The sequence below is a fragment of the Chenopodium quinoa genome, unplaced genomic scaffold, assembly GCF_001683475.1.
Source record: "Chenopodium quinoa cultivar QQ74 unplaced genomic scaffold, ASM168347v1, whole genome shotgun sequence".
Taxonomy (NCBI): Eukaryota; Viridiplantae; Streptophyta; class Magnoliopsida; order Caryophyllales; family Amaranthaceae; genus Chenopodium; species Chenopodium quinoa.
The window spans coordinates 1372699-1398408 of record NW_018744062.1 but is presented as its reverse complement, the minus strand read 5'-3'; the positions used below and the strand labels follow the sequence as shown (position 1 = coordinate 1398408).

The following is a 25710-nucleotide window of genomic DNA, read 5'->3' as shown; positions in this document are numbered from 1 at the left end:
TTGTGAAATTTAATTCAAGTCATTTTATGTATTGAATTGTAGTTTTGTAATTGAGCTTGGTTAAGGCATTCCGTTAATTGATGTGTTTTATTTAGTGATAAAATAACACCTAATTTGCTATTAACTTCTATTTGAGATGATAATAAACTCTTTTGAGCTAACGCAAGCCCGATCAATTTAGATCACATATAAGTTACATCGATTTAGGTCAAGTCAATTAAGATTCATTCAAATTTGGTTTTTATTATTAATAATTTCTTAAAAATTATTATTACGCATTGATTATTGAGTCGAGATGTAATTAGGTGAAAACAAATTACATGTTAATTTTCTTTTAATAGTTTTAAAACTCAAACATTGTATATGCCTATTTCTTGAAATTTAGCAAAGTATTTATCTAATCCATGTTTTGTCCATCTAGCCTAATTGAAACTATTATGATGTGATTTGATTTGAACTTTTATGATTTGATCCAATTCCATTTGATTTGATGCATGACTTGAACAAATTCTTAGAGGCATTTACAAAGCTATTTTAGGGTGTGTATTATTCACCCGATTTTTACTAATATGAACTTATTAAAACATATTAGACCCTATTAAAAAAAATTTAATTGTAATTTGTACTTAAATAACCTTTATTAGATTTTTTTTTTGTCCTGAATTGAGCTGATATAAACTTAAACACCGATTAATCAGAAATTTTAATCTAAGAAATCAAGCCTCGACTAGCTCTGTTCTCCGATAAATGATCCCTCCGATTGCAAATCAAACATAGCCATAGCCATAGCCAAAGCCGTAGGGCCCAAAGTTCTCTAATACAAACACTAATTTTCGATAACTTTCAAGTTACTCTAGTTTGTAGGAACAACCGAGCAACCGTTTCCTACACTCCAGGAAATAAAAGGCTAAAAATAAAATAAAAGAAACAAAACTTGAAAAGAAACTCCACATCAGACTTTGTTTTCCTTTTTTTTCGAATTGGATTTTGATTAACTTCATCATCATCTAGTTTCCTAACACCTACACAGTACAAACAAAAACTACTTCTTTTCTTTTCTTTTCATTTTTTTTTCCTTTCAAACCATCAAAAATCAATACAATTATCCCTTTTGTACGCAACAATTTCAATTAAATTCCACTTCTGGAAACAAATTTAAGGAACTCCCTTAAATTATTTTTTTAATGATCCTATAAACTAGATTATCACACATAGATTACACTTTAAATCTTCAAATTAATTTCTGGGTTTTCCTCAAACACTACTAAAATCCCTACATTTTGATCTGGGTGTTTAATTTTTCAACCAGATCCTCAAAAAGGAAGAAAATTTATGGGAAGAAAGATGAAGAAAAACACAGAGCATTTGGTGATAATTTGCTTCCTAATCATGATTAATTCTTGTTTAGGGAGATTTGTGGTGGAGAAAAACAGTTTAAAAGTGACATCCCCAAGTAATCTGAAGGGTATTTATGAATGTGCAATTGGGAATTTTGGGGTCCCACAATATGGAGGTGCAATGGGTGGAATTGTGGTTTTTCCAAAATCTAATCAAAAGGGTTGTAAGCCATTTTCTGATGATGAAATTACCTTCAAACCTAAGCCTGGTGGATTGCCTGTTTTTCTCCTTGTTGAACGTGGGGGTAAGTTTGTCTTCTTTCTGTTAATTATGATTAGTTTTTTCTCCATTTCATTTAAATTATGTTTGAAAAATTGTATCTTGATTTGGTGGGTATGATTTATTTGAGAATCTTGATTTGCATGTGATGTTTGGTTATGTTATGTGTGATAAATGTGATTTGTATGTTTGTTTGGATGCTAAACTCAGTTTATTTTCAACTGTGGTCTTTAAATATTCCCTAATCCTATTTTTTTATTAATAAACAAATCTAGTGTTATTAAATTATATGTATTAATGTTTATGAATATGACAGTATCTAGGATAGATCATAGATGATGCTGGATTTGGTCTTTCTTGGTTATATCTTTATGCATGTTGGATGAAACTTTGACTTGGACAGACCTAGCCTTTGTCCTTTGTATATTTGTAATCCTTTTATATTGCTGAAGCCATCTTTTATTGTTCCTGTGAGATGGGTTGTTTTCAAATGTTGATGCCTGTTAATAGTCCTTGAAGGCAGTTACTTCATGTTTATATGTGATTTGATTGAACTAAGAAATGTAGCACTAACTACTTCTCAAACTTGATCGAGTGTACGATGAATGTGAGGCTTTATGTGAACCCTTTTTTTTTTTTCCTTTTATAATGTCACCGGCATTCTGATTTAATGTTAGATAAAAAGTATCAGGATTATCCTTTTCTAAGCTTGTTTTGTTCACTTTGTGACTTTTTATTGAGTTGTTTTCTAACTGTCAAGTTTCATGGTCTTTGCAGAATGTTTTTTCACCTTGAAGTCATGGCATGCACAGAATGCTGGTGCTGCGGCTGTACTTGTCGCTGATGATAGAATTGAGCCTTTGATTACTATGGACACCCCTGAAGAAGGCACATCTGAGGAAGATTATGTCCGGAATATCACCATTCCTTCAGCCCTCATTAGCAAGACATTTGGAGATAAGCTGAAGAAGTCTTTATCAAAAGGCGAGATTGTGAAAATCAACCTTGACTGGAGGGAGACAGTCCCACATCCTGATGATCGAGTTGAATATGAGTTTTGGACTAATAGTAATGATGAATGTGGGCCAAAGTGTGATGCTCAGATTGATTTTGTAAAGAATTTCAAAGGCGCTGCTCAGATACTTGAAAAAGCTGGTTATACTCAATTTACACCTCGCTATATTACATGGTATTGCCCTGAAGCTTTTATCTTGAGCAAGCAATGCACTTCGCAGTGCATCAATCATGGGCGTTATTGTGCTCCAGACCCTGAGCAAGATTTTACAGTAGGTTATGATGGTAAGGATGTTGTACTTCAGAACCTGCGCCAAGCTTGCTTGTTCAAGGTAGCTAAGGAAAATGGAAAGCCGTGGCTTTGGTGGGACTATGTTTCTGATTTTGCAATCCGTTGCCCTATGAAACAAAAGAAGTACACAAAAGAGTGTGCAGATCAAGTAATCAAATCTCTTGGTAAGTTATAGAAGGTCAATCCTTGTATCTTACTAGTCTTTCTCAGTTCGTTGAAACTTCATAAATATTCAATTTTTTGATAAGTTTTGTTTTACTACTAATTAGTTGACTCAAATCCTCTAGGTGTTAGTATAAATCAGTACCCTTTCTGTCCCAATACTATTCTCTTGCTTCCTTTTTCAGGATGGAAGTCCTTATTTTGTGTCTACATACCATACTTGTTAACTTATTCATTGACATTTCCCATTCTACCTTATTTCATTCTGTTTTTTTAGAATTCTATGATTCTTTGATTGTAGTAAAGGGAAAAAGGAGGTTAAGTTAATTTGGACCACGTTCCTTGCATAGTTCAAACACTTGACACCATAATGTTGTCAACCTACAATGCTTTTCAGAATATGATTATATCCAAATTTTCCAAGTATAAGAGGGGTGTACAAATGAATCATTTTGTTTAGTTTTAAACAATTTTTACAGAGCTCTGTCATCATTCTCAGCATATAAATTTTGTTGAATTGAACATTGAGTTAGGAAAGAGGATATTTTTACGAACTAGTGTGCCACATGGTCCAATGTACTATTCCATATTAACTTATTAAGTAGCTCATATTACAAATTGCTATGGGATTTTTTTGTCACTAGATTTGTTGTTGGCTGATTTTTATGCCTTGCTATGCCCTTTACTCCACTTTTACAAGCTAGAGGTTATATGATTATGTTGCAGCTCCTAAGAAGCCAGTGCCTGAGATGACCTGTAAATTTCTTATATTTCTGAATTGCCATTATTTGATGATTTAATTGTATTGTTCCTGATTTCAGTTACATGTCTACTATCCTTTATACTTACTGTTAGAACTGACGTGGTTTTATCCCCCCCCCCCCCCCTTTCCTTTCTGCTTTCTCCTGGAAAGATTATTCTGTTAATTTATCTTCTATGTGCTGTATAGGTGTTGACGTTAAGAAAGTAGACAAATGTATTGGAGACCCTGAGGCTGACGTGGAAAATCCTGTCCTTAAGGCAGAACAGGAGGCACAGGTATATGAACATATATTATTTGATGTGACATCCTTTTTTTTTTTTCTTTCTTTCTTCCCCCCCCCCCCCCCCTTGAAGTGTGGTTTATATGTTGGTCCTAAGCCTAGCCCTTCATTAAATTTGTTTCAGATTGGTCATGGTTCTCGGGGAGATGTGACAATATTGCCAACTCTTGTAGTAAACAACAGACAGTACAGAGGTTTGAAGATGATATATTGATGTTTGATTTAATTTCTGGTTGTAATTGTCCAAATTATATAGATGCATCAACTTTTCGATATTTTCAGGTAAATTGGTGAAGAATGCTGTTCTCAAGGCTATTTGTGCTGGTTTTGAAGAGACCACCGAACCTTCACTATGTCTAACCCCAGGTCAGCATTAGCATTACGTATAAAAGACACTGGATACCCCCTTTATTTTTTACCAGTTGGCTGGCTATTTATGTGGGGCTACTGTTTGTTTAAAAATGCTAATGATAGTATCCTGAACTAAAAATTGATGAAACAATAAAACACTATGTTCCAGAAAATCTATTTCCCGGGCAGGGGGATGTGTGTGGTTTAGCCTAAGGGGAAAGATAATTACCTTGAAGCCAACTGTTGAAGGTCTGTTTAATTGCTTGATGATGGTTGTGAACTATATGTTAACAGATGTTGAAACCAATCAATGCTTAGAGAATAATGGTGGATGCTGGCAGGACAAGGCTTCCAATCTTACGGCATGCAGGGTAAGCACAACAACTCTAGCTTACTGTGACTGTTGAAAGAGTATATAAATATCAGAGAAGGTTAGTCATCAGGGTAATGATTATGAATTTATATCTTATACATCTCTTTTGCTCAGGATACTTTTCGAGGCAGAGTCTGTGAATGTCCTACGATGCAAGGAGTCAAGTTTGTTGGTGATGGTTATGTTCATTGTGAAGGTAATTATATATTGATATATTATATATCTTAGGCATATTTGAGGGAGAACCTGGATTATTTCACACTTTCCTTTTTGGGTTAAAATTCAACAAGTTACTTTAAATTTTGGAAATTTTGAAGTGTCTCTCTTTTTTGGAAGCTGAAATCTCAGTGGTACTCGTTGTTACTTGTATTATATACAGAGTATAATGTGACACTAATGAACTGTTATATGTTAGCTTATTATTTAATTGGAGCATAGGCTGATTTTGAGTTGACCATGGTTGAAAATGATTTGACATAAAATCTCATTGTTGATGTGCCTGACAATAATTTTCTGGAGATATCCCCTCAAAAAAAAATTTCACCAAAATGCAGTGGCCTTAACTCTACCAGTATTTGCGACCACCAAATTTTGTGGGTGGATTTGCGTTTGATTATTGGGTAATTTTTTTTTGAGATTATGAGAGAGAGAGATAAATTGCGAGATTTTTGAAAGAGAGATGAATGATTAGAGAGGGAGGGAGATGCTGAGTTATTTTTGGGTAGGTGTGTTTGGATTGGGTAATTTGGAGGAAAAGGGAAGGAAGACAGAGTGAGGGATTCATTCTCCCTTGTTTAGATATGACTTGGGAGAGAGGAGAGGAAAGGGAGTTGTAGGGATCCAATTTCCTCACTTTTAAATAAACCAAACCCTTCCAATATTGGAAAGATTTGGAAAGAACAGGAAAGCTCGTATCTTCTCTCCCGTTACCTTCCTTTCTTTTCTCTCTCCTTCCACTCGTTCCCTTTCTTCCACTATGGCTATCCAAACATAGTTGTTGGGTGGGTGGAAACTGCTGTATGGGCATTTGGGTAGTTTAGTAGTTATCATTACCAACCCTTAGTTAACCATTGTTTGCAGTAATTGAGAAATTATTCGCCAAAGCTTCATTATTGCTATATTAAACATAAAACAGTAACACAAGATTATTTCACACACTTCTAAATCTTTTGGCAACCAAACATAATTACTAAAATAAATTGCATCCATTGAGAATTTCCTTTTTTTAAAAAAAATAAAAATAAAAAATCATTTTACCCTCATTTCTCCATCACGTCAATGTTTCTTTATCAATCCACTTTCAACCTATCTTATTTTATCGCTACTGTTAATCTCCATGTAAACTGCCAAATGCGTATATGAATAAAATATAGGGACTGAGAGAGCATGTTGATAGGGGAAAAGACTCGGATGTGCTTGTTTGTCTTAGCTCCTAGCATCTGATCCTGGTTGTTGCTTTCCACTTAGCAGTGTCAGGATTGAGGATAGGAATAACCTGTAGCCTTTAGGTGTTGCACGTTGCTTTCTGACATTGACATTAGTCTACTATGTGGAATGTAGCACTCATATCTGTTATTAATACCTTTTGTTTTTCAGCATCCGGACATCTACACTGTCAAATCAACAATGGAGGATGTTGGAAGGATACTCGTGGTGGCAGGACATATTCTGCTTGTGTGGTAAGCTCTTCCGAGTTCCAACTCTCTGATTATTGCAGGATTATTTCGCTAAGACGCACATGAATAAACACAGAAGATCTTGTTAATAATGAGATTGATTTCTATATTTTCTTTCTGATTCAAATTATACATCTTTTGCATGTTCAGGATGAACACACTCATGGATGTAAATGTCCTCCTGGGTTCAAGGGAGATGGTATTCACTGTGAAGGTACATTTTTCCATTGTTATTTTTGCTTGATCAAATTGTCCTTAATGCTAAATGAACTTGATGCGATTTGTTTTCTCTCTTGCTAAGGCTAAGTTTGGTTTGTGTGAGTTTGGAGTGGCTAACACAAGGCTTGCTGTTTAAATGTATAATAGTTGTGAAGTTCTGGAAGTACTGTCAGATTTTCATAAGAATAAGTGGAAAAGAAAATCCTTTCAGACCATTTTTCATTCTTCCCTACATTAATGAATTGTTAAGCAATAACTTGATGTGACGGTTGGACTGGATATTGTTACGCATGGATAGCAGAGTTCTTTTTTGGATTTTTGACAACTCTTCCTCTATTATATAGAGTAGTAAAGAAAAAAATTATATACACCTTGTGGGCCGACTGCTCTCACAGAATATTTTTCTCCAACTCTTCCTCTATAAATTAAAATCAACATCAACATTACTCCGATCCCTTTGAAAATTTTCCATCCAGCCAGGTGTAAGGGGGTGGTACCAAGTAGCCTAATACTGTAATTGTAAGAGGGCTATTTTCATTTTTAAAAAAGTAACAGTCTATTATGTATTTTATCTGTGTTCATACTTTCTGAAGCCAAAGAATAGTGAAACCTATCACTTCATTTGAAGTGAATCTTTTCCGACTCTTTTGTGTTTATTTATTTATTTTTATCCAGATGTGGATGAGTGCAAGGAAAAAGTAGCCTGCCAATGTCCAGAATGCAAATGTAAGAACACTTGGGGAAGCTATGAATGCAGCTGCAGTAACGGTTTGCTGTACATGCATGAACATGATATGTGCATAGGTGAGTCACCTGTGAAATTCCTCTCTGGTCTTTAGATGTTTTGTCCTTTCTTCTCTCTCTCCTAGTCCTTGAGGGTTTTGCAACACAGAAGCATTAGCATGCAAAACTCCCGTTGTAAATCTTGTGGCATGCATACTCAAAAGTATAAATAGTGAATCTTTCAAAAAAAAAAAGTATAAATAGTGAACGAGTGTGGGATCTTAATTCAATTCTCAATTGTGCCCCTGAACAATTGTGCTTTGTAGAGTATTATATAACAATAAGGATAGATTACTAACCTGGTAATTAGTCACCAACTAATCAAATCACCAAAAGGCGAGTTTCTTATTTCTCCTCTTACCCCGCATCAATCTTTACTTCGCTAATTCCAAGGATGGTTTTGTCAATTTACTAGGGGTTAGCTAAGAAACAAGCTAGTTTGCTTGCCTGCTTGGTGTTACCTAACGATTAGTATTTGTTGGCTTTTTGCGCGCTGTGTAACTTCTTGATGATTTTGAAATCTTCAGGAGTATGGTAGTTATATTAGTGAGTTTTGGCTTTTCAGCTCTTTGCAAAACCTAAAATAATGTTTTGGAAATGTACATCATAAATAGCATAAGTAAAATAGAATATTAGTATTACTAGTTCAGTATTTGTTATACAATGTTGAAAACTGGTAGTGATACTGAGAAAATCCTTAGATTTTGGTACTGCTCTCTTAATGCTGCCCTTTTTCTTTTTTCTGCCAATTGTATATGCAGGTAATGGTAATGGAGGGTCTGGTTGGGGCTTTGCTTGGATGTTTATTCTGGCTTTGGGAACAGTTGGACTGGGTGGATTTGCATTTTACAAGTACAGGATCCGGAGGTACATGGATTCAGAGATACGTGCAATCATGGCTCAGTATATGCCTCTCGATAATCAAGTCGAGATTACCACTCATATACTTGGGGAAGAGAACTGAGAACTCGAGCTCTACGCTAAAGGTTGGCACCAATGACATGGGCTAACTGGATATTGATCAAAAAATTGTTGTATCTTTGCCCTCAATGCGTCATTACTCTTATCTTGAGTTGGGCAAAAAGAGGATTACCCCTAGGCCAAGTATCTGTTCATAAAAGGCTGCATATTTTTTTGGTATGCTGGACTTTTACTGTAGATCTGGCTGTCTGATGAAGTATCCTGCTATAAATAATCCTGCTTGTATGTATAGAATCGTCAATAAGCGATGGAGTTTTGATTTCCATCCATTTTCAGAAGCAGATTACTTATCCTATAGTAAAAAAATATCACTCATCTTGGATTGGTCACGATTAAATGCCTGCATATACATTTGGAGAATTTGTTGGGACTTGTTTCTGTTGGAGGTCATGGCCTAACAACGTCCATCCAAAGGAAGTAGCATTACCAGTTGTGAACTGGTTTACAATGAGCGCCATATCTATTTGATGTTTCCTTCACAGGTATTGTTGGTCGGCTGGGCTCGGGTCTTGTTTAACTTTGCATTCCCTCCAAAAATTAAATAACTTCGATCTTTGGCTGTGGCCCGTGGGATGATAGGATTAAAGATTAATAACAATCTCAACCTAATACAGTATATGTATGCATAAATTAACATGATCTCTATCAAAATCACCAAACCCTATATGAACATTAACTCCCGCACATTGAACCTGTTATAAACGGAATTGCACAAATAAAATAGTAAGAACAATGTTACCGAGAATAAGACTGAGTCGCGGACTATGTCGCTCTCTTTAGAACATTCGCGGCACTGCCTCAAAGTTGTGCAAGCAGCTCGTACCAAACCGGATGCCCCCAGGATAAAACAGTCTTTCACAAGTATAAAATACCGGCGGTTTTGCACCGAACCACCGGACAACGGAACACCAGAAAATCAGAAAGAAACTGCTCGACTGTTTTGAGAGGAAGAGAAAATATATTTTGCAAAAAAGTGGTTTTCTGTATTTTTTCGTGTGTTTAAAAACAAAGCTGGAACCGTCCTTTTATAGGTAAAGATACGTAACAGCTTAAGCATGAAAACGGGAGAAAGATTAGCAACGTTTACTGCAATTAGTGTATCCGTTAAGCAAGAATCAAGGCATTAAATCAGTGTAACGGTGCAACGTTTAGCAGTAAAACAACAACGAGAATCAAGCAATGTAACGGAAAAATTTAAACCAAAACAGTAAAACGTTTTGTAACTGAATATTAATCAAACCGGTAACAAAAATTAAGTTTGTTTAATAACCCGAACCCGAACCCGAACCGACCCAGCCCGGCTCGGCTCGGTTCGGCGCGCGTGTGTGTGATATATGGTTTACCATATAGGTCCTCCCTCTCCACAAAATGTGGGTAGCCCAAGGGCCACACCCCTTTAGCCCACTCTCTATATTATAAAGAGAGTAAAACTCTCATTTCCCACCAATGTGGGACTTTGAGTTTTTTCACAAAATTCACACACTACACACTTGTTGTTCCAACAATCCCCCACTTGAATTTTTTGAAAACATTTTCGAGCAGAATCCATACATATATAGGTTGCGCATAAACAGAAGTGTTTTTCAACTTGAACTTCTACGTAGTGAGTACGATTCAGATTCAACAAGGGTGACTCGAAGTTTTGAACCCTATCTCTGACAAAGTACCACACACAACCTACTCTTGGTGTTGTTCTAGACCCGTGCTATTTCGGCCATGCACGTCTATCCCAGTGTAGTGAATGCTCTAGAAATGCTGCCACACATTTCATAGGAAGCGGCCTAACTTCCACATTCACATAGGTGAATCTATCAAGAGTACTCCTGTAGCTTGGTACTCCACTCCAAATTGGAGTATAGATTTCATTAAGAGTTCCTATTAACTCATCCTTGATCGCTTCAGGAAATTATGTCTTTTGAACATATTCAACTCATATCACACCATAACTTGTTATTACCCTTTGAACCTATTTCTTGGGATCTCCAGTTCATAGGTTGGGTTACCATTATGTGTGGTTCATTTCAATGGCAATAGTCCCATTTTCTTAGAGGAAAAATGGACTTTCTCCCTAGCTAATCCTTTCGTCAAAGGATCAGCCAAGTTATCCTCAGTGCGTACGTGATCCACTCTAACAGCTCCGATAGAGAGATATTCTCTCACAGTGCTGTGCTTACGACGTATTTGTCGTCTCTTACCGTTGTAATAACGGTTCTGAACTTTTGCAATAGCCGCGGTACTATCGCAATGGATCAAGACAGCCGGTAATGGCTTTTCCCATAGGGGAATTTCACCTAGCAGGCCTCTTAACCAACCTGCTTCTTCACTAGCCGTAGCTAGTGCTATCATTTCTGACTCCATGGTGGACTGAGCCAAAATAGTCTGTTTCTTAGACTTCCAAGATACAGCTCCACCGGCTATAGAAAAAATATATCCACTAGTAGCCTTAGAGTCATCTGATAAGGTGTTCCAGTCAGCATCACTATAGCCTTCTAGTACAGCTGGAAACCTTTCATAATGCAACCCTAGGTTCATGGTCCTCTTAAGGTATCTCATGACCCTTTCAATAGCATGCCAATGCTCATTACCAGGACAACTAGTAAACCTGCCTAACAATCCCACGACATAGGCAATGTCGGGTCTAGTACAATCAGTGGCATACCGAAGGCTGCCAATGATGCTCGCATAATCAGATTGCCTTACGGCATCACCAGTGTTCTTAAATAATTTAACACTGGAGTCATAAGGTGTATTAGCAGGTTTACAGTCAAAGTAACCATATTTCTTTAGGATTTTCTCAATGTAATGAGATTGATCCAAAGAAACTCCATTTTCTGTCCTAGTAATCTTAATTCCAAGGATTACATTAGCCTCTCCTAGGTCTTTCATGTCAAACTCAGCATTCAACAATAGCTTTACATCATTCACAGCATGAATGTTCGAGCCAAAAATTAACAAGTCATCCACATATAGACAAATTATAGTGCATATGTCATTCTCAAATTTTACATACATGCATTTGTCACTACCATTTATCTTAAAACCATGTGAGATGACTAAGTTATCAAATTTTTCATGCCATTGTTTAGGTGCTTGTTTGAGACCATAAAGAGATTTATCTAGCTTACATACCAGATGCTCTTTTCCTTGAACAACGAATCCTTCCGGTTGATCCATGTAGATTTCTTCTTCCAATTCACCGTTCAAGAATGCAGTCTTTACATCCATCTGATGTACTACAAGATTAAAAACAGAAGCAAGAGATATTAGTACTCTAATAGATGTTACTCTAGTTACAGGTGAATAGGTATCAAAGAAATCAACATTCTCCCTCTGTCTGTAGCCTTTAGCTACCAAACGGGCTTTGAACTTATCAACGGTCCCATCAACTTCCAGCTTTCTTTTTAGGACCCATTTGCAACCAATTGACTTGCAGCCTGGTGGCAACTCAGTTAGATGCCAAGTTTGATTAGACTCAAGTGAGTCCATTTCATCGTTCACGGCTTCTTGCCATAAATCTGCATCAACTGAGGTTAGAGCTTCTTGGAGGGTAGAAGGATCCTCCTCTACATTAAGAACTACAAAGTCTGGGCCGAAGTCTTTTGCTACTCTAGCCCGCTTGCTCTTTCTTAGTTCGGGTTCAGCATCCAATTCTTGTGAGTTAGACCTGACTTTAGGAATAATAGAGGTGGACGAACCCCCACTATTTCTAGATTTAAAAGGAAACATGTCCTCATAAAAATCAACATCATTAGATTCAATAATTACACAAGCATTTAAATCAAAGAATTTATATGCCTTACTGTTAATAGCATATCCAATGAATACACATTCATAAGCTCTACTAGCTAATTTAACTCTTTTAGGATCAGGAATCCTAACATATGCTAGACAACCCCAAGTTCTGAAATAAGAAATGTTAGGTTGTTTATTACGAAGTATTTCATAGGGAGAAACCTTACTCTTAGTCTTTGGAATACGGTTTAAGACATAACAAACAGTTAGTAGAATTTCACCCCACCAATGATCAGCAGCACCAGAATATAAGGAAATAGCAACTACTAATTCTGTAAAGGTCCTGTTTTTCCTTTCAGCCTTTCCATTCATTTCTGGGGAATAAGGAGCTGTCCTTTCATGTATGATACCATGTGATTTATAAAATTCTACAAAAGCATCGGTATCATACTCAGTTCCACGATCACTTCGTAATCTTTTTATTTTCTTGTTAAACTGATTCTCAAACTCTGTTATAAACAACTTAAACATTTCAAAAGCATCACTCTTATTTTTCATCAAATAAATACAAGTATAATCAGAACAATCATCAATAAAGGTGATAAAGTATCGTTGTCCATTTCTGGTCAACGTTCCATTTAGTTCACAAATATCCGAATGGATTAAGTCTAATGGTTCTGAGTTTCTAATCACTGATTTATGAGGTGTTTTTGTAATCTTAGCCTGACTACAAGAATCACATTTGTCAAAGTCATTGAGAGAGATATTTGGAATAAGGCCTAAATTGCTCATATTTTTTATGAGTCTTTTGTTCACATGACAAAGTCTAGTATGCCAAACATTAATAGTAGAACACAACATATAAGCGGAATTAGAAATTTTATTAACTTCAACATTCAGTTTAAACATGCCATCAGTAGCATATCCTTTTCCTACAAATATTCCATTCTTAGTTAAAGTAAACAAATCAGAACCTATGGTTTGTATAAAACCAGCCTTATTGAGCAAAAAAACAGAAACTAAATTCTTCCTCATTTCCGGAGTGTGTAACACATCTTTCAGAATGAGAGTCCTGCCAGAAGTAAACTTCAACTCAACATTTCCAACACCAGCAATGTTAGTGGAATGGGAATCACCCAACAGTACTTTCTTATCATCGGTCTTTTCAGTGTATGTTTTAAACATTCGACGATCATAACAGACATGGCGTGTGGCACCAGTGTCTATCCACCACCCATCTGATCCACCAGTAAGGTTGATCTCAGTAATCATAGCCACAAAAGGCTCTTCAATCATGCTAGCCTGCGCAGGCACAGGGTTAGGCATGTTCCTGCACTTTCGTGCCATATGGCCTGGTTTTCCACACCGATAGCACAGAAATTGACCAGTACCATTCTTAGGGGGTTGAGACTGTTGTCTTCCATTGTTCTTTTGAACATTCGATTTATTGAAGTTATTCTTCCGGTTCTGAGGTTTGAAATTCTTACCAGCAGGTTTAAGTACTGCAGCAGATCGCCTAGGAGCATTATTAGCAGAGATTTGTAAAATCTCTTCCTTTAGATCCTGTTTTCTGGATTCTTCTTCTATACGTAGCCGAGTGATCAAACTCTCTAAGGAGAATTCCTTAGTCTTATGCCTGAGATTATTTTTGAAATCTTTCCAGGAAGGAGGCAACTTGTCAATAATAACAGCAATTTGAAATTGTTCATCAAGGGCCATACCTTCGGAAATTATCTCATGGGCAATTTTCTGAAGGTCGTGAGACTGCACTTCCACGGAATTATCATCAGTCATCTGGAATTTTAGGTACCTACTGACAGCATACTTTTTGGCACCTGCTTCTTCAGTATCATACTTTTTTTGTAGGGCATCCCACAAATCCTTAGCAGTATTTTCCATATTATAATAGTCATAGAGGTTATCAGACAGACCATTAAGTATATAGTTTTTGCACATGAAATCAGTTTCATTCCAGGTTTCGATTTCACTATTCAAGTAAGCTAATTCATCTTCAGGAGCATTATCAGGAATAAATGGCCGAGGGGCTGTTAAGGCAGAATTAACCTTTTTGACAGTTAAGAAAAATTGCATTTTCTATTTCCATCTTTTAAAGTGAGCGCCCTCAAAACGAAAGGGCTTGTTAAGGTCAGCAGACATAGTCATTTCTTCGGTAGACATAGTGTTCACGAAGGCAGAAACGATTGTTCTAAAATTGTTATAAACGGAATTGCACAAATAAAATAGTAAGAACAATGTTACCGAGAATAAGACTGAGTCGCGGACTATGTCGTTTTCTTTAGAACATTCGCGGCACTGCCTCAAAGTTGTGCAAGCAGCTCGTACCAAACCGGATGCCCCCAGGATAAAACAGTCTTTCACAAGTATAAAATACCGGCGGTTTTGCACCGAACCACAAGAATCAAGGCATTAAATCAGTGTAACGGTGCAACGTTTAGCAGTAAAACAACAACGAGAATCAAGCAATGTAACGGAAAAATTTAAACCAAAACAGTAAAACGTTTTGTAACTGAATATTAATCAAACCGGTAACAAAAATTAAGTTTGTTTAATAACCCAAACCCGACCCAGCCCGGCTCGGTTCGGCGCGCGTGTGTGTGATATATGATTAACCATATAGGTCCTCCCTCTCCACAAAATGTGGGTAGCCCAAGGGCCACACCCCTTTAGCCCACTCTCTATATTATAAAGAGAGTAAAACTCTCATTTCCCACCAATGTGGGACTTTGAGTTTTTTCACAAAATTCACACACTACACACTTGTTGTTCCAACAGAACCCTATAAAATGAAGATTGTAATACACATTATTACAATTAATATGATTACTGGAGTACGTAAATTGTTTAAGTGACCGTGTTTGCTCAACCTAACAGTTTGTTGTTTACTCGTCTCCTAAAAAATACTACCTCCGTTACAGGTTATGTGCAACGATTAGACATTTTCCCTCTCTGCTTTATATCAAATCGTTGCACATAACAATGTATCGGAGGTAGTATAATACTTTCTTCATTGTTTTAGTTGTCACTTTCAATAATCATTACTATTCACAAACTCTACTTGTTACAAAATATAGTTATAGTTATGATAAAAATAAAACTATGTGAAATCTTTTTTATTCTCAATGTAGTTTTTCTTTTTACAATATCAACTTTTAATACTTTGTAATTTTTACTTATTGATAATTAGAATTATTTATCATGGGATTTGCATGATGACAAATGCAATAAAAGAAACATGTCAAAAGCGAAAGAATTATACTACCTCCGTTACATATTATTTGCAACGATTTAATATAAAGTAGAGAGGAAAAATGTCTAATCGTTGCAAATAATATGTAACGGAGATAATACAATCAGTTAATGTAATCATTGTTACAAATTCTAATGGGAACTCAGTTGCTACTTTTGAGAGGAATAGTCAAGCTAGCTTATGGTTTAATGAACAGTACCACACATGCTATAATCAATCAAGTGTAACCTTATTTCCCAGAGTTTTCTCATTTCCAATTTGCACATAAAATTTGTACAGAATAATTTTTTCCAAAAATATCACCGCAATTTATGTCAGAAATTAACACCTGCTTTGAAATTGATCATGTTCAAACAATTATTCCAACTGGAACCCTTAACAAAAAAACCGCCAACAATCCTCTCCCACATTCACAATTAATAATAAATTCTAGGTCTACTAGAAACTTGCTTTATAAACTGCTGATGCTGTGCATAGACTAAAGGTTGGGCAACAGCAAGCAACTTCATGTGCCAGCAAAGGCCAACACACATGCTTATTATTACATGCTAAGAGACCTGCGTTTTGAACAAATTTAAATCGGGACACAGAAAGGGTAAATACAACAAATTTTTTAAAATTATGGACTTGCTTCTATAGTTGATTGAAACTTCCAAGATCTTGCACACAACTGAGCATCCTCAACCTCAATTGAACTCTGAGATCTGCGTTAGCATCACGTGTCATCTGGTGGTTGTTTGATGAAAAAAAACAGTAGGTTCTAATCTACGCTTTAACTGGTTGCCTCCCCATCAATATTTGGTTGCCTCTTGTCATAGGTAATCCTATATATGAAGAAAGCTGCAACTGCCCCACTGTACAAAGATGCATCCAAAATCAGAATCGGTGATGAAAATAGTAGTCATACACAAAATTGTGAATACAAATCAACATTCTGAAACTAATTGCTAAAGCAAATAGGACAGTTAGAAGTTGAAAGCACTCCCTCGGCCAATAAAAAACATCATTACTCAAACATGGACAAGAATACACATCAAATTAAGAAAGAGCAAAATGGAATGGCACTACAGGCTGAAAATAAAACTATTTTCTTGTATATCCTGAAATAAAGATAAGTACTAATTCATGCAGAAAAGATACATGGTTTGACCACCATTTCCGTTTACTTTTACCTCAGTCCAGATTTAGCTGTCATATGCCAATTCAAAATACACTATCAATGAAAATGGTTTCAAACAAACAGGTGTATAATTTGATAATGATGGGCACTGTAACTAAACTTCACAAATTTGTCAGACCACATCAATCCACATTGCAAATCATTATACGATGAGATATATTAAGGGACTCTGTATAATTATTGATTTTGATATATGAAGGGACAATATTTCTAGGAAAGAATATACGATGAGATATAATGTGAGCTATCAGCTGTTATGTTCAGCTTCGAAGAAGCAAATAAACGCAACCAAAACAAGGAGATAGAAGAGGTGGGGGGGGGGGGGGGATGAGCTGCAAGCTCAAAAATGAAAACAAATATTGCAGACAGAAAAAAGGAAACACAAAAAAAGCAGTGGTAAGATAGAAACCTGATGATTGTTTTCAGAAGTCCAAAAAATGTCAACCCCTGCAATAAAAGGTTACAGATTTCAGAAACAATTTTTGAAGGATGTAGAATGTGCAAGTGGACCAATAGATAGGCAGATCAAGTAAAAAAAACACCAATATTACCTCAAACACCAAGCGCGCGTCCCTTAAAAATAGAATGCTAGCAATTGCTGCGTAACCAAAAATTAACATGTTTAGAAATCAAGTGGAATCATTATGGAGGTGATAAGGATAATTATATGGAAAATTAATCTATTATTAGCAGGCTTGAGCCAGTCAACAAACAGAGCAAAAACTTATATCTTACATTAGAAGTTAGAAGAATGCATTTCCATGTCAAACTAAAAGCACTTATATACAGTATTATTATTGCAAGATATTTTGACCTAATAAAACAATTAATTACAATTCTATTTACATATTTATCGCATGCCTGTACAGAGCTAGATTTTTTGCTAATTGCTACAGCTACCTAAACTACATGCCTGCCTTGCAAACTAACAAGTCACTTCATAAAAATGTTTGGCTTCTTCACTTTACAGACCACACTAGGTCTAAAGATTGCAAGTACCAAATCAATAAAAGAAACAATCAGTTGCGACATAGTCAGGTGGGCTGTGCCTGAGTGTGTGCATTGTGCAGCTGCTTGCTGCATCCTCAAGAGATCAATGCAGTCAACTGCAGTTTGGTGAATAGTTTGGCAATTGAAATTTAATAGCTTCTGCCATGATAATGATATAACAAACTTAGTTTTGATGATTCGATTGTTCAGATCAACTATAGGCACAACATATGACCATATGAGCAGTTTAATTTGCCTTTCCATCTATTCCCCTTGCTTGGAGTAGGGGGTAAAGACTACAAACAAAGGCAAAATATTAAAAAAAAAAAAGATTAAAGTATCCACAGAATTTCAAAGGCAAACAGTGCAAGACTGAACCGGTATTAAAATTCAAAATTTTACATATCGTCACATAGACATATATAATATGCCAAGTTGCCAACCAGATACTAACCTGCCTGCCCTTTCAAAGTCGTATCACTAAACTCCCCTTTCCTCCATGATCTTAGACTTGATACGCTCAATGCCAAAAGAATACCCCCAAGGATCACACCAAACCTAATGGAAGAAAGGCTTCCAGTTATCATAAAGTTAAGGAAGCCACCAACAGACAGAATTGTCCCTGCAAATTTAAAAGTTATATGAGAGACCATTCAAGGCAAGAATGAAATATACAGTAAATAAAAAATTAAACTAATGCAAGGAGAAGAAAACATGCATTGGAGTTATTGGACTATGAAAGTTCCAAACAATCCAGGATTATGAGAACAAATGACGAAATTGAAAAACTTTGTTGCATAAATATGATTGACAACAATCATATTCGTGACGTATAATCTTGAGACCAAAAAAAAAAAAAAAAAAAAAGAACTTGGATACATAAAATATGATTGACAGCATGCACATCCTAGACATAATAATGTCATCAGAGTAAAGTAACTCTATTGTTAGAAATCTGCTTTATTTGAACATCCAAGTAAATGTCATACCATATGGTATCCCTATATAGAAATCACGGACTTTAGATACATCATCTAGATCACGAGCAGAAGCAAAGGTCTCCACTACATCCTTCACAGGTTCCGGGGAGTTCTCTGCTGCTGTAGCAAGATATTGTCTACCCTCTTCACTCAACTCTACTGTCATTACACTTAAATCCTGCCTTGCTTGATCAGCTTGAATCTTCAATTTATCGGCAGTGTCCTTCAGTGTAACAACTGCCTTTTTCATATATACTTCATATGCTTCTTGTGAAACACTTTGTAGCTTTAAGGCTTGCTCTTTAAAAGATGCTAAAGCTTGTTCCCAAGCTTCCTGAGACGCTTTACCACCTTTGTTAATATCATCCTTCTCCGTATCAATTTCCGCTTCCGAGGACTTTAGAGTTCAAAAGCATTCAATAAAATATGAGATGTCAATAGAAAGGATCAAGTTCATGCAAAAATAAAGTATATATCTAAATAAAGGACACCAAAAAAAAGAAGAGAGCTGATGTGCATCATGTTCTACCATGACATCTCAACCAACATAGTTGCCAAAAGAAAGGCAATAATGACATGGTGACATTGTAACTTTCACAATACAACAAAGGTAAGAAGAGCTTAAATTGGAATACAAAATCACAAGCTGGCTGCACAGCAAGTGAAAACATAAATAATTGAGATGGATTTCCTCAAATATATTTTTTTGAGGACAACTTGCAGCATAGAGGAGAGGATAGTATATTACAGTGCATTAACTGCACATAAGTTGCACTATTCACAAAATAGTAATAGCATTAAGACAATATGTAGATAGACATTCTACGTAAAAATAATAATTAAAAAAAGCCCTACAAAAACCAACTACAGGAAAAAAGATTAATTTTAAGCTAGATCAGCTAAGAACTATGTACTCTTTCCAATAACATATACTTATCAAAATGATCATATGAATGATATAATATGGCTTTCAACAAAATAAACTGGCACTAAAGCCATCTTAAATTTGGCATTTTTCAAGTTATACAACAGCAATGATCAGTAGGAGAAAATGATCAATTTAAAACCACCCATTTCGGTTCCAATTAGCTGCTCATTTGCTTCATTGACCTTCACCTTTTAAGTTGAAGACGTTGCCACATTTGATAGCAAAATGATTTCATTAGAGGCTCATGAAGATTACACGCACCAATTAATGGATGCAAAAATCTATCATCTCTAGGTCGTAACCACCCTTTTGGGTCCTAGAATATGAATATCAAATACGAAGTACATCAAATGTTACTATCAACATCCTGCCTACCTCTTCCCTTCAGAAACAGGGGATGCGAGAGAGAACCCCAACTATGAACTCATTTGATTCACATTTTGTTTTTTTTACTACGGGTGTGGGGAAGTCGAGAGCAACGGTTAAAAACCTCTGGAAATGATCAAGCCCTAAGCAAGCTTACTAGCACAGAGTCGGGGACCCAATTCTTCAATAGACATAAGAATGTAATTATCATCCAAATATTCAATTCACCTGATTTCTCCAGTACCCAATAATCCAAAAATATATCTATAGACATGAATTGATTAATCAACTGACCTACATTTTCCATTCACATTACGCACAGTAGTACAAATTCATCAAAATTGCATTTCTTTCAACCAATTTTAATTTTCTCTCAATCAAAAACCCTCCATTTTGTTCAATCAAATTCTCCAAACAGTACAATAATCATACCAAAAAAGTTGTAACAATACAATAAACACAACAAAAACACTCAAAATTCCAAACATTAAAACTCAATAGAACGCTTAAAAAAATATATAAACTCACAGATTCTTCGTGAGAAGCAGCAAAAACAACGGAAAGGTTCTTCTTCTGCCGATATCGACTCGGTAAGCAGGACCCAGTTAACCCCTTCGGCGACGCTGCCATACCAGAAACCAGCAACGCTCTTCGACGACGATTGATTGATTCAAATCGCACAGAAAATGACGACGTAGGCGGAGCAAACGAAAAGGACGCCATTGATGAAGAAGAGAGCTTATTCTTCAATGAAATTCCACCCAAATTAGGGTTAGGGTTTGTGAGAGAGAAACATTCAGGAGTCATCATAATTTAGGCGTAAAATTGTACCAGAAAAATTTGAAAAATGAGGAGAGAGAAAATGGAGGAAAGAGGAAAAGAAGGAAGGTGAGTTTGAGTAGGTAACGGTAAGTATAAAAAGGTTGAAGAAAGAAAGGAATGAAGGAACCCTCAGATTTTTGTGAGAGTGACAAACTTGCGCCCTCTCTCTGATATGGAAAACTGAAAGAGTGAGGAGAGAGAAAAGTTTTGTTTTTTTTTTTCTTTCTGTTGTAAATTGACACGTAGGTGTTTCTTTTTTGACATGTAATCAAATTGGGTCCCATTTATTTTACATGTTTACTAGGGCCACTAGGGGTGTTGGGTTCAATGGGTTGTTAATGAGCCGAGTAGTCTGGGTATTCAAGGTAGCTTGTAGGGGTGAAGTAATTCGGTTTAAAATCGATCCGAACCGAAACTGGATTGAATCAGATTGAAAAATTTAAAAATATGGATTATAGATTGAATTCGGTTTGGGGTTTAAAATCGAAAACCGAATTTCAACCTAATACTTTAAGCCCGTTTTCTTTTTTATATTGTCCAACCACTTTCCCCTTTCATATATAAACTTTAAAAAAAAACCTAATTCTCAACTCACCTTTCTCAATATCTTACTCTCTCACAAAGAATGTAGTTAACAAGGAATGGTTGTCCGAATTATCTAGGTGAAGTTCGAATTTCGGGTTTGAATGTTACAAAAGAATGGAACAAATTTCGGTTTGGATTGGATCCTAATTTGAAAAACCGAATTAATTGGGTTGGATTGGATCGAATCTTAATTCGGTTTGGATTCGGGTTGAGATTTCCGAAATTGAATTAATTCGATTTGGATTCGGTTTTGGCTATAATCCAAATCGCAAACCGAACTTTCACCCCTAGTAGCTTGGGTTCGGCTTGTAAGACTTTAAGTCTTTAATCGAATTTAAGTTGAGTCTCGAGTTTTTCCAAACTCGAGTTCCTTAGACCAAAAACTAGATGGGTCAATAATACTCTTGGTGATGGGCATGGGTCGGACTAAGTCGACATGAAAGTTGATTGGACATGGTAAGAAAATGACTCAACTCGACGGTAACATGCTACAAACAGTGCATGAGAGGCACACTAGTTAGCCACAAGTTGAGCATGACCATTATTTTCAAAGTTCACAGAAGCTATGTTACATGGACTTTTCATTTCACCTCAAGTACTCATGTCGAACCCTTGACACTCAGACATGAGTACGATACTTGGAAACTTCGCTTTTTGTTCAAAATAATGAAACTTTATCACAAAATAGTCAAGTCAAACACTCGGACACGTACTCATGTCGGATATGGGTACCTTAGTCCATGTAACTAGGACACAAGCAAGACAAGCCACCTCATCTTTTGTAACCAATTTACCAAATTCGGAGTATATAACGATTACTATAGGAACCAGCTTCGCGTCGGAACACAACCAACTTTTATTTTTTTTGGCTCGCTCTAAGCACGACTTGTTCAGCTTTGTGCACGAGACACAATGGCATGACCGCATGAGGTCTATGAGCACACCTCCAAAGGTAGGCGGTAGGCCCTCCGCCCTTGCCCATCTTTAAAAATTTCCCCAGGTCTATAAAATTACTCCGCATTTTTCTTGCCGTGCCAGTGCCTGGCTGCATCCGTTCCCCCTCTCTCTGTATCCTCCATTGAAGCAGCTTCTGAGCTTTCTGTCTTCCATTGAAGCAGCTTTTAAGGTAATTTTCTTTTTAATCATAGAATATCAATTTCGCAATCTAGTGTTAATCGTTAATCTTATTCAAATTAGGGTTCTTCTAAGGTGGATTATTGAGCTATTATGCTTTGATTGATGGAATTCAAATAAAACGACATATATATTTTAATTGATTTCTGTTGGAAATTTGATGTTTGTCGAATATTTGTAGCTCTCTCAGCGAGTTTGATTCAATCTAGTTAATGTTACATTTAACTTACTAAAGATCAATTTTGATAATTAGTTTCAATTGATTTGTTTTCTTCACTTAGGCTGTACTCAAAGTACTGAATTAGAATTGCAATTGATCATATAATGAATGAGGGCAAAAAGACGAGAGAAAGCTGTTTATATAGTAGAGAGTTACAAAGCATTGACTTCAAGAAACTAGAATGATGGGGTATTTTAGAACCCAATTTTTTTTTTTTTGTGTGTGTGTGTGTGTGTGTGTGTGTGTAACAGTGATCAGAAGAGTGGATTCATTAGATTATTCGTCGATTTGTTGCAAGTTTGTGGAGAATTGGGAATCTTGTTCTATCATATTAAAGCACGAGTAAAGCTTCTAAAATTTGTGTGGCCTATTCATGTTGGGCAATCTCTAGCTATAGGACACATTGCTTGTTGAATTGATTTAGCATGGAATCATTAATAGATCAATGATCTCAACTTAACTCCTTAGTCTACCCGTAGGCTAACAATGTCATGTAAAACATGTTGCTAATCTCCTTGTAGATTAACAAACGAGTTTTATTCGACATTGTTAATCTACGAGTAGACAAAGGAGTTAAGTGGAGATCATTGATCTATTAATGCTTCCGTGCTAAAGAATTTGGAGCAATACATCTTATGCCTTCCGTAGAAGTAGTGTTACTCCTATTCCTAAATCGTGTTCCCTGACCGAGAGGTAGTTTTAAAGTAAAAGGAAACTATTGTAGATCTTATTTGTTGAGCATTTTAGTTATCTTACGGATTTAACACTTCAGTGAGTATCACCTGGCCTTCTCTATATCTCTCCCCTTCAATATCCTTTCTCAACTTCAGGCAACCTTGCCATAGTTTTCTCTGCATCGGTTTCACTACTGGAGCTGGCTCTTTATTCCATTGAGATTTTGCACATTTTACCATTCTTGCACATGGAACCGTTATATGCCAACACATTCTTAGGTTCATTGGGGGTTTTTGCATTAAAGGTTTGTAGCTAATTTGATTTGCCTGTGTTTCTGGGCTGATAAACTGCTTTATGGAGTTGATCTGTTAGTTCACTCTCCCTTAACGTCCTTGTGTTTGAAAGTAATGCTAGGAAGAACTTGTGATGTGTGTTTGAACTCTTTTTCCTAGCTCCCGTCTGTCTAAACAAAATAAAGCCTTAATTAGCTTTCTTCCTGTTTTCCTCTGTATCTATGAAAATTTTTGAGACTCCTCCTTTGACTTTGTTAAAACTCGAGTTGTTTGACTGTGTCTCTCTTGCTGTTGGATTAATGTTTTGTCGTATGTCTTTAAGATCATTTATTAGCTGGACCAGAGTTTTCCCATTTGACTCCTTTTTATTGTCTATACTTCAGGTGCAGGTGAATATTGTGGAGTTTTTATTTTATCATGGTGAATGCCACCAAAGGACTCTTCATTTCCTGGTATGATATAATGATTTGCTTGTGTATCATAATTTCTGTCATTGAATTGTAATTTGTGTGTGTGTGTGTGTGCGCGCGCGCATGACAAAACACATTTTATAATTAAGTACCCGTATATTAACTCTTCCTTCTCTAGTTTATGGGCCCTGGCTGCTACACTTTATCTAGGAACATAGCTAGATCAAACAATACCACTAAGATATACTTGTATGCTATATGCCTATATCACAGGGTTTTTTTTCCTTCATATTGAAATGAAAATGGAGGTAATTCTTATCCTGCACTGTTTAGGCCATTTCAATAAGATTGTTGACCTTTTGTAAGCCCTTGTGTATCAATTCCTTGATCAAAACAAAAGTAGCCAATGCCACACAGTGTGAGGCAGAGCTACCACAAACTTGAATCACTGAATCATAACTAAGTTGGCCATTTGTGTCTTGTGACTGATCGATTGTAGACCAATCAATACCAGTCCTGCTGGAATAAGTTTTGGCTGACTTTGCTTCCATATAGCATTCACTTCCGCTACACGGAGTGGATTGAACTATTGAAGTCCTTACTTTATCCTGTATCCAACTTACGAATTTCAATTTGCTCCAGTAAGGACTTCAATAGCTCAATCCACTCCGTCAACACCCACTCTTCAGCTGCCTACAAAACCATTGCTTTCTCATTGACTGACACCCACTCTTCAGTTCACTTTAGTTTGTCTGAAAACGATTTCATTCTGGTGGATACAAATAGCACACTATCCTGCCATTAAATAGCTTCCTTTTTTTTTTTTTTTTGAGGTACCATTAAATAGCTTCCTCTGTAATTCTAATTTGTGTTATAAAATTTACAAAACTGGCTGTAATTTCTGCGCCTGTTGACCAAGAAAAAAGTTTCTGAGATATGCTTTCAACATTGCGTGTTCTCTTTATTAAGTGCATGTTGGATTTGATACATGTTTGAAATGCTCTGATTGAATGTTTGATTTTCTGATCATTAGTTACCATGCACTCATGGAAATATCTGATTTTTTCATTACTCGGAAGGTCTAATCTTTATATATTTCTCTCCTTGTTTTCCATCTTTTAGCGACATACCCATGGCGCAGTTTATTATCAATATGAATGCTTCATTGCCAGCAAACCAGAAATTCATAATACATGTCCTTGATAATACTCACTTGTTTGTGCAACCTCACGCGGGTGAGATGATAAAAAGTGCCATCGCAGACTTCAGAGAGGCGAATACTTATGAAAAACCGGGTTAATGTTATTCGTTTGCCTTTTGATTTTTAACTTTTTGTAAAAAAAAGTTGTATAATAAATTTCCTTATTGCTTAATCATTGTTGTGATTGGTTAAAATTTTCATAATGAGTCCCATTCATTGGGTGAATTACGCTTTGTAAGCAATACATGATTCTACCATTTGTAAACTTTGTTTTTCCTTTATTTTTTATGATCTAATATTCTAATATGAAGGCCTAATTTGATTTAACTTGACGTATGCTAAGATTGCTAACACTATCTACCAAATATGTATTTTTTATAATGTATTTCAATGCAGAATTAAAAGATATTTAGCT

The 25710-nt window shown here is 36.1% G+C and overlaps 3 protein-coding genes across 3 annotated transcripts; 2 read left to right on the top strand and 1 right to left on the bottom strand.

Annotated features, from left to right (window-relative positions):
• The first annotated feature begins 824 nt into the window (after window positions 1-824).
• On the top strand, window positions 825-8843 carry LOC110690711 (vacuolar-sorting receptor 1-like). The gene is made up of 11 exons (XM_021867585.1): window positions 825-1642; window positions 2395-3087; window positions 4035-4123; window positions 4253-4322; window positions 4411-4494; window positions 4774-4850; window positions 4967-5048; window positions 6449-6531; window positions 6679-6742; window positions 7423-7551; window positions 8292-8843. The coding sequence occupies exons 1-11, from the start codon at window positions 1333-1335 to the stop codon at window positions 8492-8494; spliced, it is 1884 nt and encodes a 627-aa protein (XP_021723277.1). The 5' UTR covers window positions 825-1332; the 3' UTR covers window positions 8495-8843.
• Window positions 8844-15795: 6952 nt separating this feature from the next.
• On the bottom strand, window positions 15796-21326 carry LOC110690710 (protein FATTY ACID EXPORT 3, chloroplastic-like). The gene is made up of 6 exons (XM_021867584.1): window positions 20484-21326; window positions 18671-19058; window positions 18136-18303; window positions 17243-17289; window positions 17101-17138; window positions 15796-16365 (listed from the first exon to the last, which is right to left on the bottom strand). Exons 1-6 carry the CDS (start codon window positions 20763-20765, stop codon window positions 16284-16286), a joined length of 1005 nt encoding a protein of 334 aa, XP_021723276.1. The 5' UTR covers window positions 20766-21326; the 3' UTR covers window positions 15796-16283.
• Window positions 21327-22351: 1025 nt separating this feature from the next.
• LOC110690709 (RNA polymerase II transcription factor B subunit 5-like) lies at window positions 22352-25599 on the top strand. The gene is made up of 3 exons (XM_021867583.1): window positions 22352-22488; window positions 24068-24136; window positions 25217-25599. The coding sequence occupies exons 2-3, from the start codon at window positions 24102-24104 to the stop codon at window positions 25392-25394; spliced, it is 213 nt and encodes a 70-aa protein (XP_021723275.1). The 5' UTR covers window positions 22352-22488; window positions 24068-24101; the 3' UTR covers window positions 25395-25599.
• Window positions 25600-25710: the final 111 nt, after the last annotated feature.

Coding starts and splice junctions, on each gene's coding strand:
- LOC110690709 (XM_021867583.1), top strand. CDS start 24,102: ATGGTGAATGCCACCAAAGGACTCTTCATTTCCTG. Junction 24,137..25,216: donor AAAGGACTCTTCATTTCCTG/GTATGATATAAT, acceptor TCCATCTTTTAG/CGACATACCCATGGCGCAGT.
- LOC110690710 (XM_021867584.1), bottom strand. CDS start 20,765: ATGATGACTCCTGAATGTTTCTCTCTCACAAACCCTAACCCTAATTTG. Junction 19,059..20,483: donor CTGCTTCTCACGAAGAATCT/GTGAGTTTATAT, acceptor TGAACTCTAAAG/TCCTCGGAAGCGGAAATTGA. Junction 16,366..17,100: donor CTTCTGAAAACAATCATCAG/GTTTCTATCTTA, acceptor ATCTTTGTACAG/TGGGGCAGTTGCAGCTTTCT.
- LOC110690711 (XM_021867585.1), top strand. CDS start 1,333: ATGGGAAGAAAGATGAAGAAAAACACAGAGCATTTGGTGATAATTTGC. Junction 4,851..4,966: donor CCAATCTTACGGCATGCAGG/GTAAGCACAACA, acceptor TCTTTTGCTCAG/GATACTTTTCGAGGCAGAGT. Junction 7,552..8,291: donor TGAACATGATATGTGCATAG/GTGAGTCACCTG, acceptor TTGTATATGCAG/GTAATGGTAATGGAGGGTCT.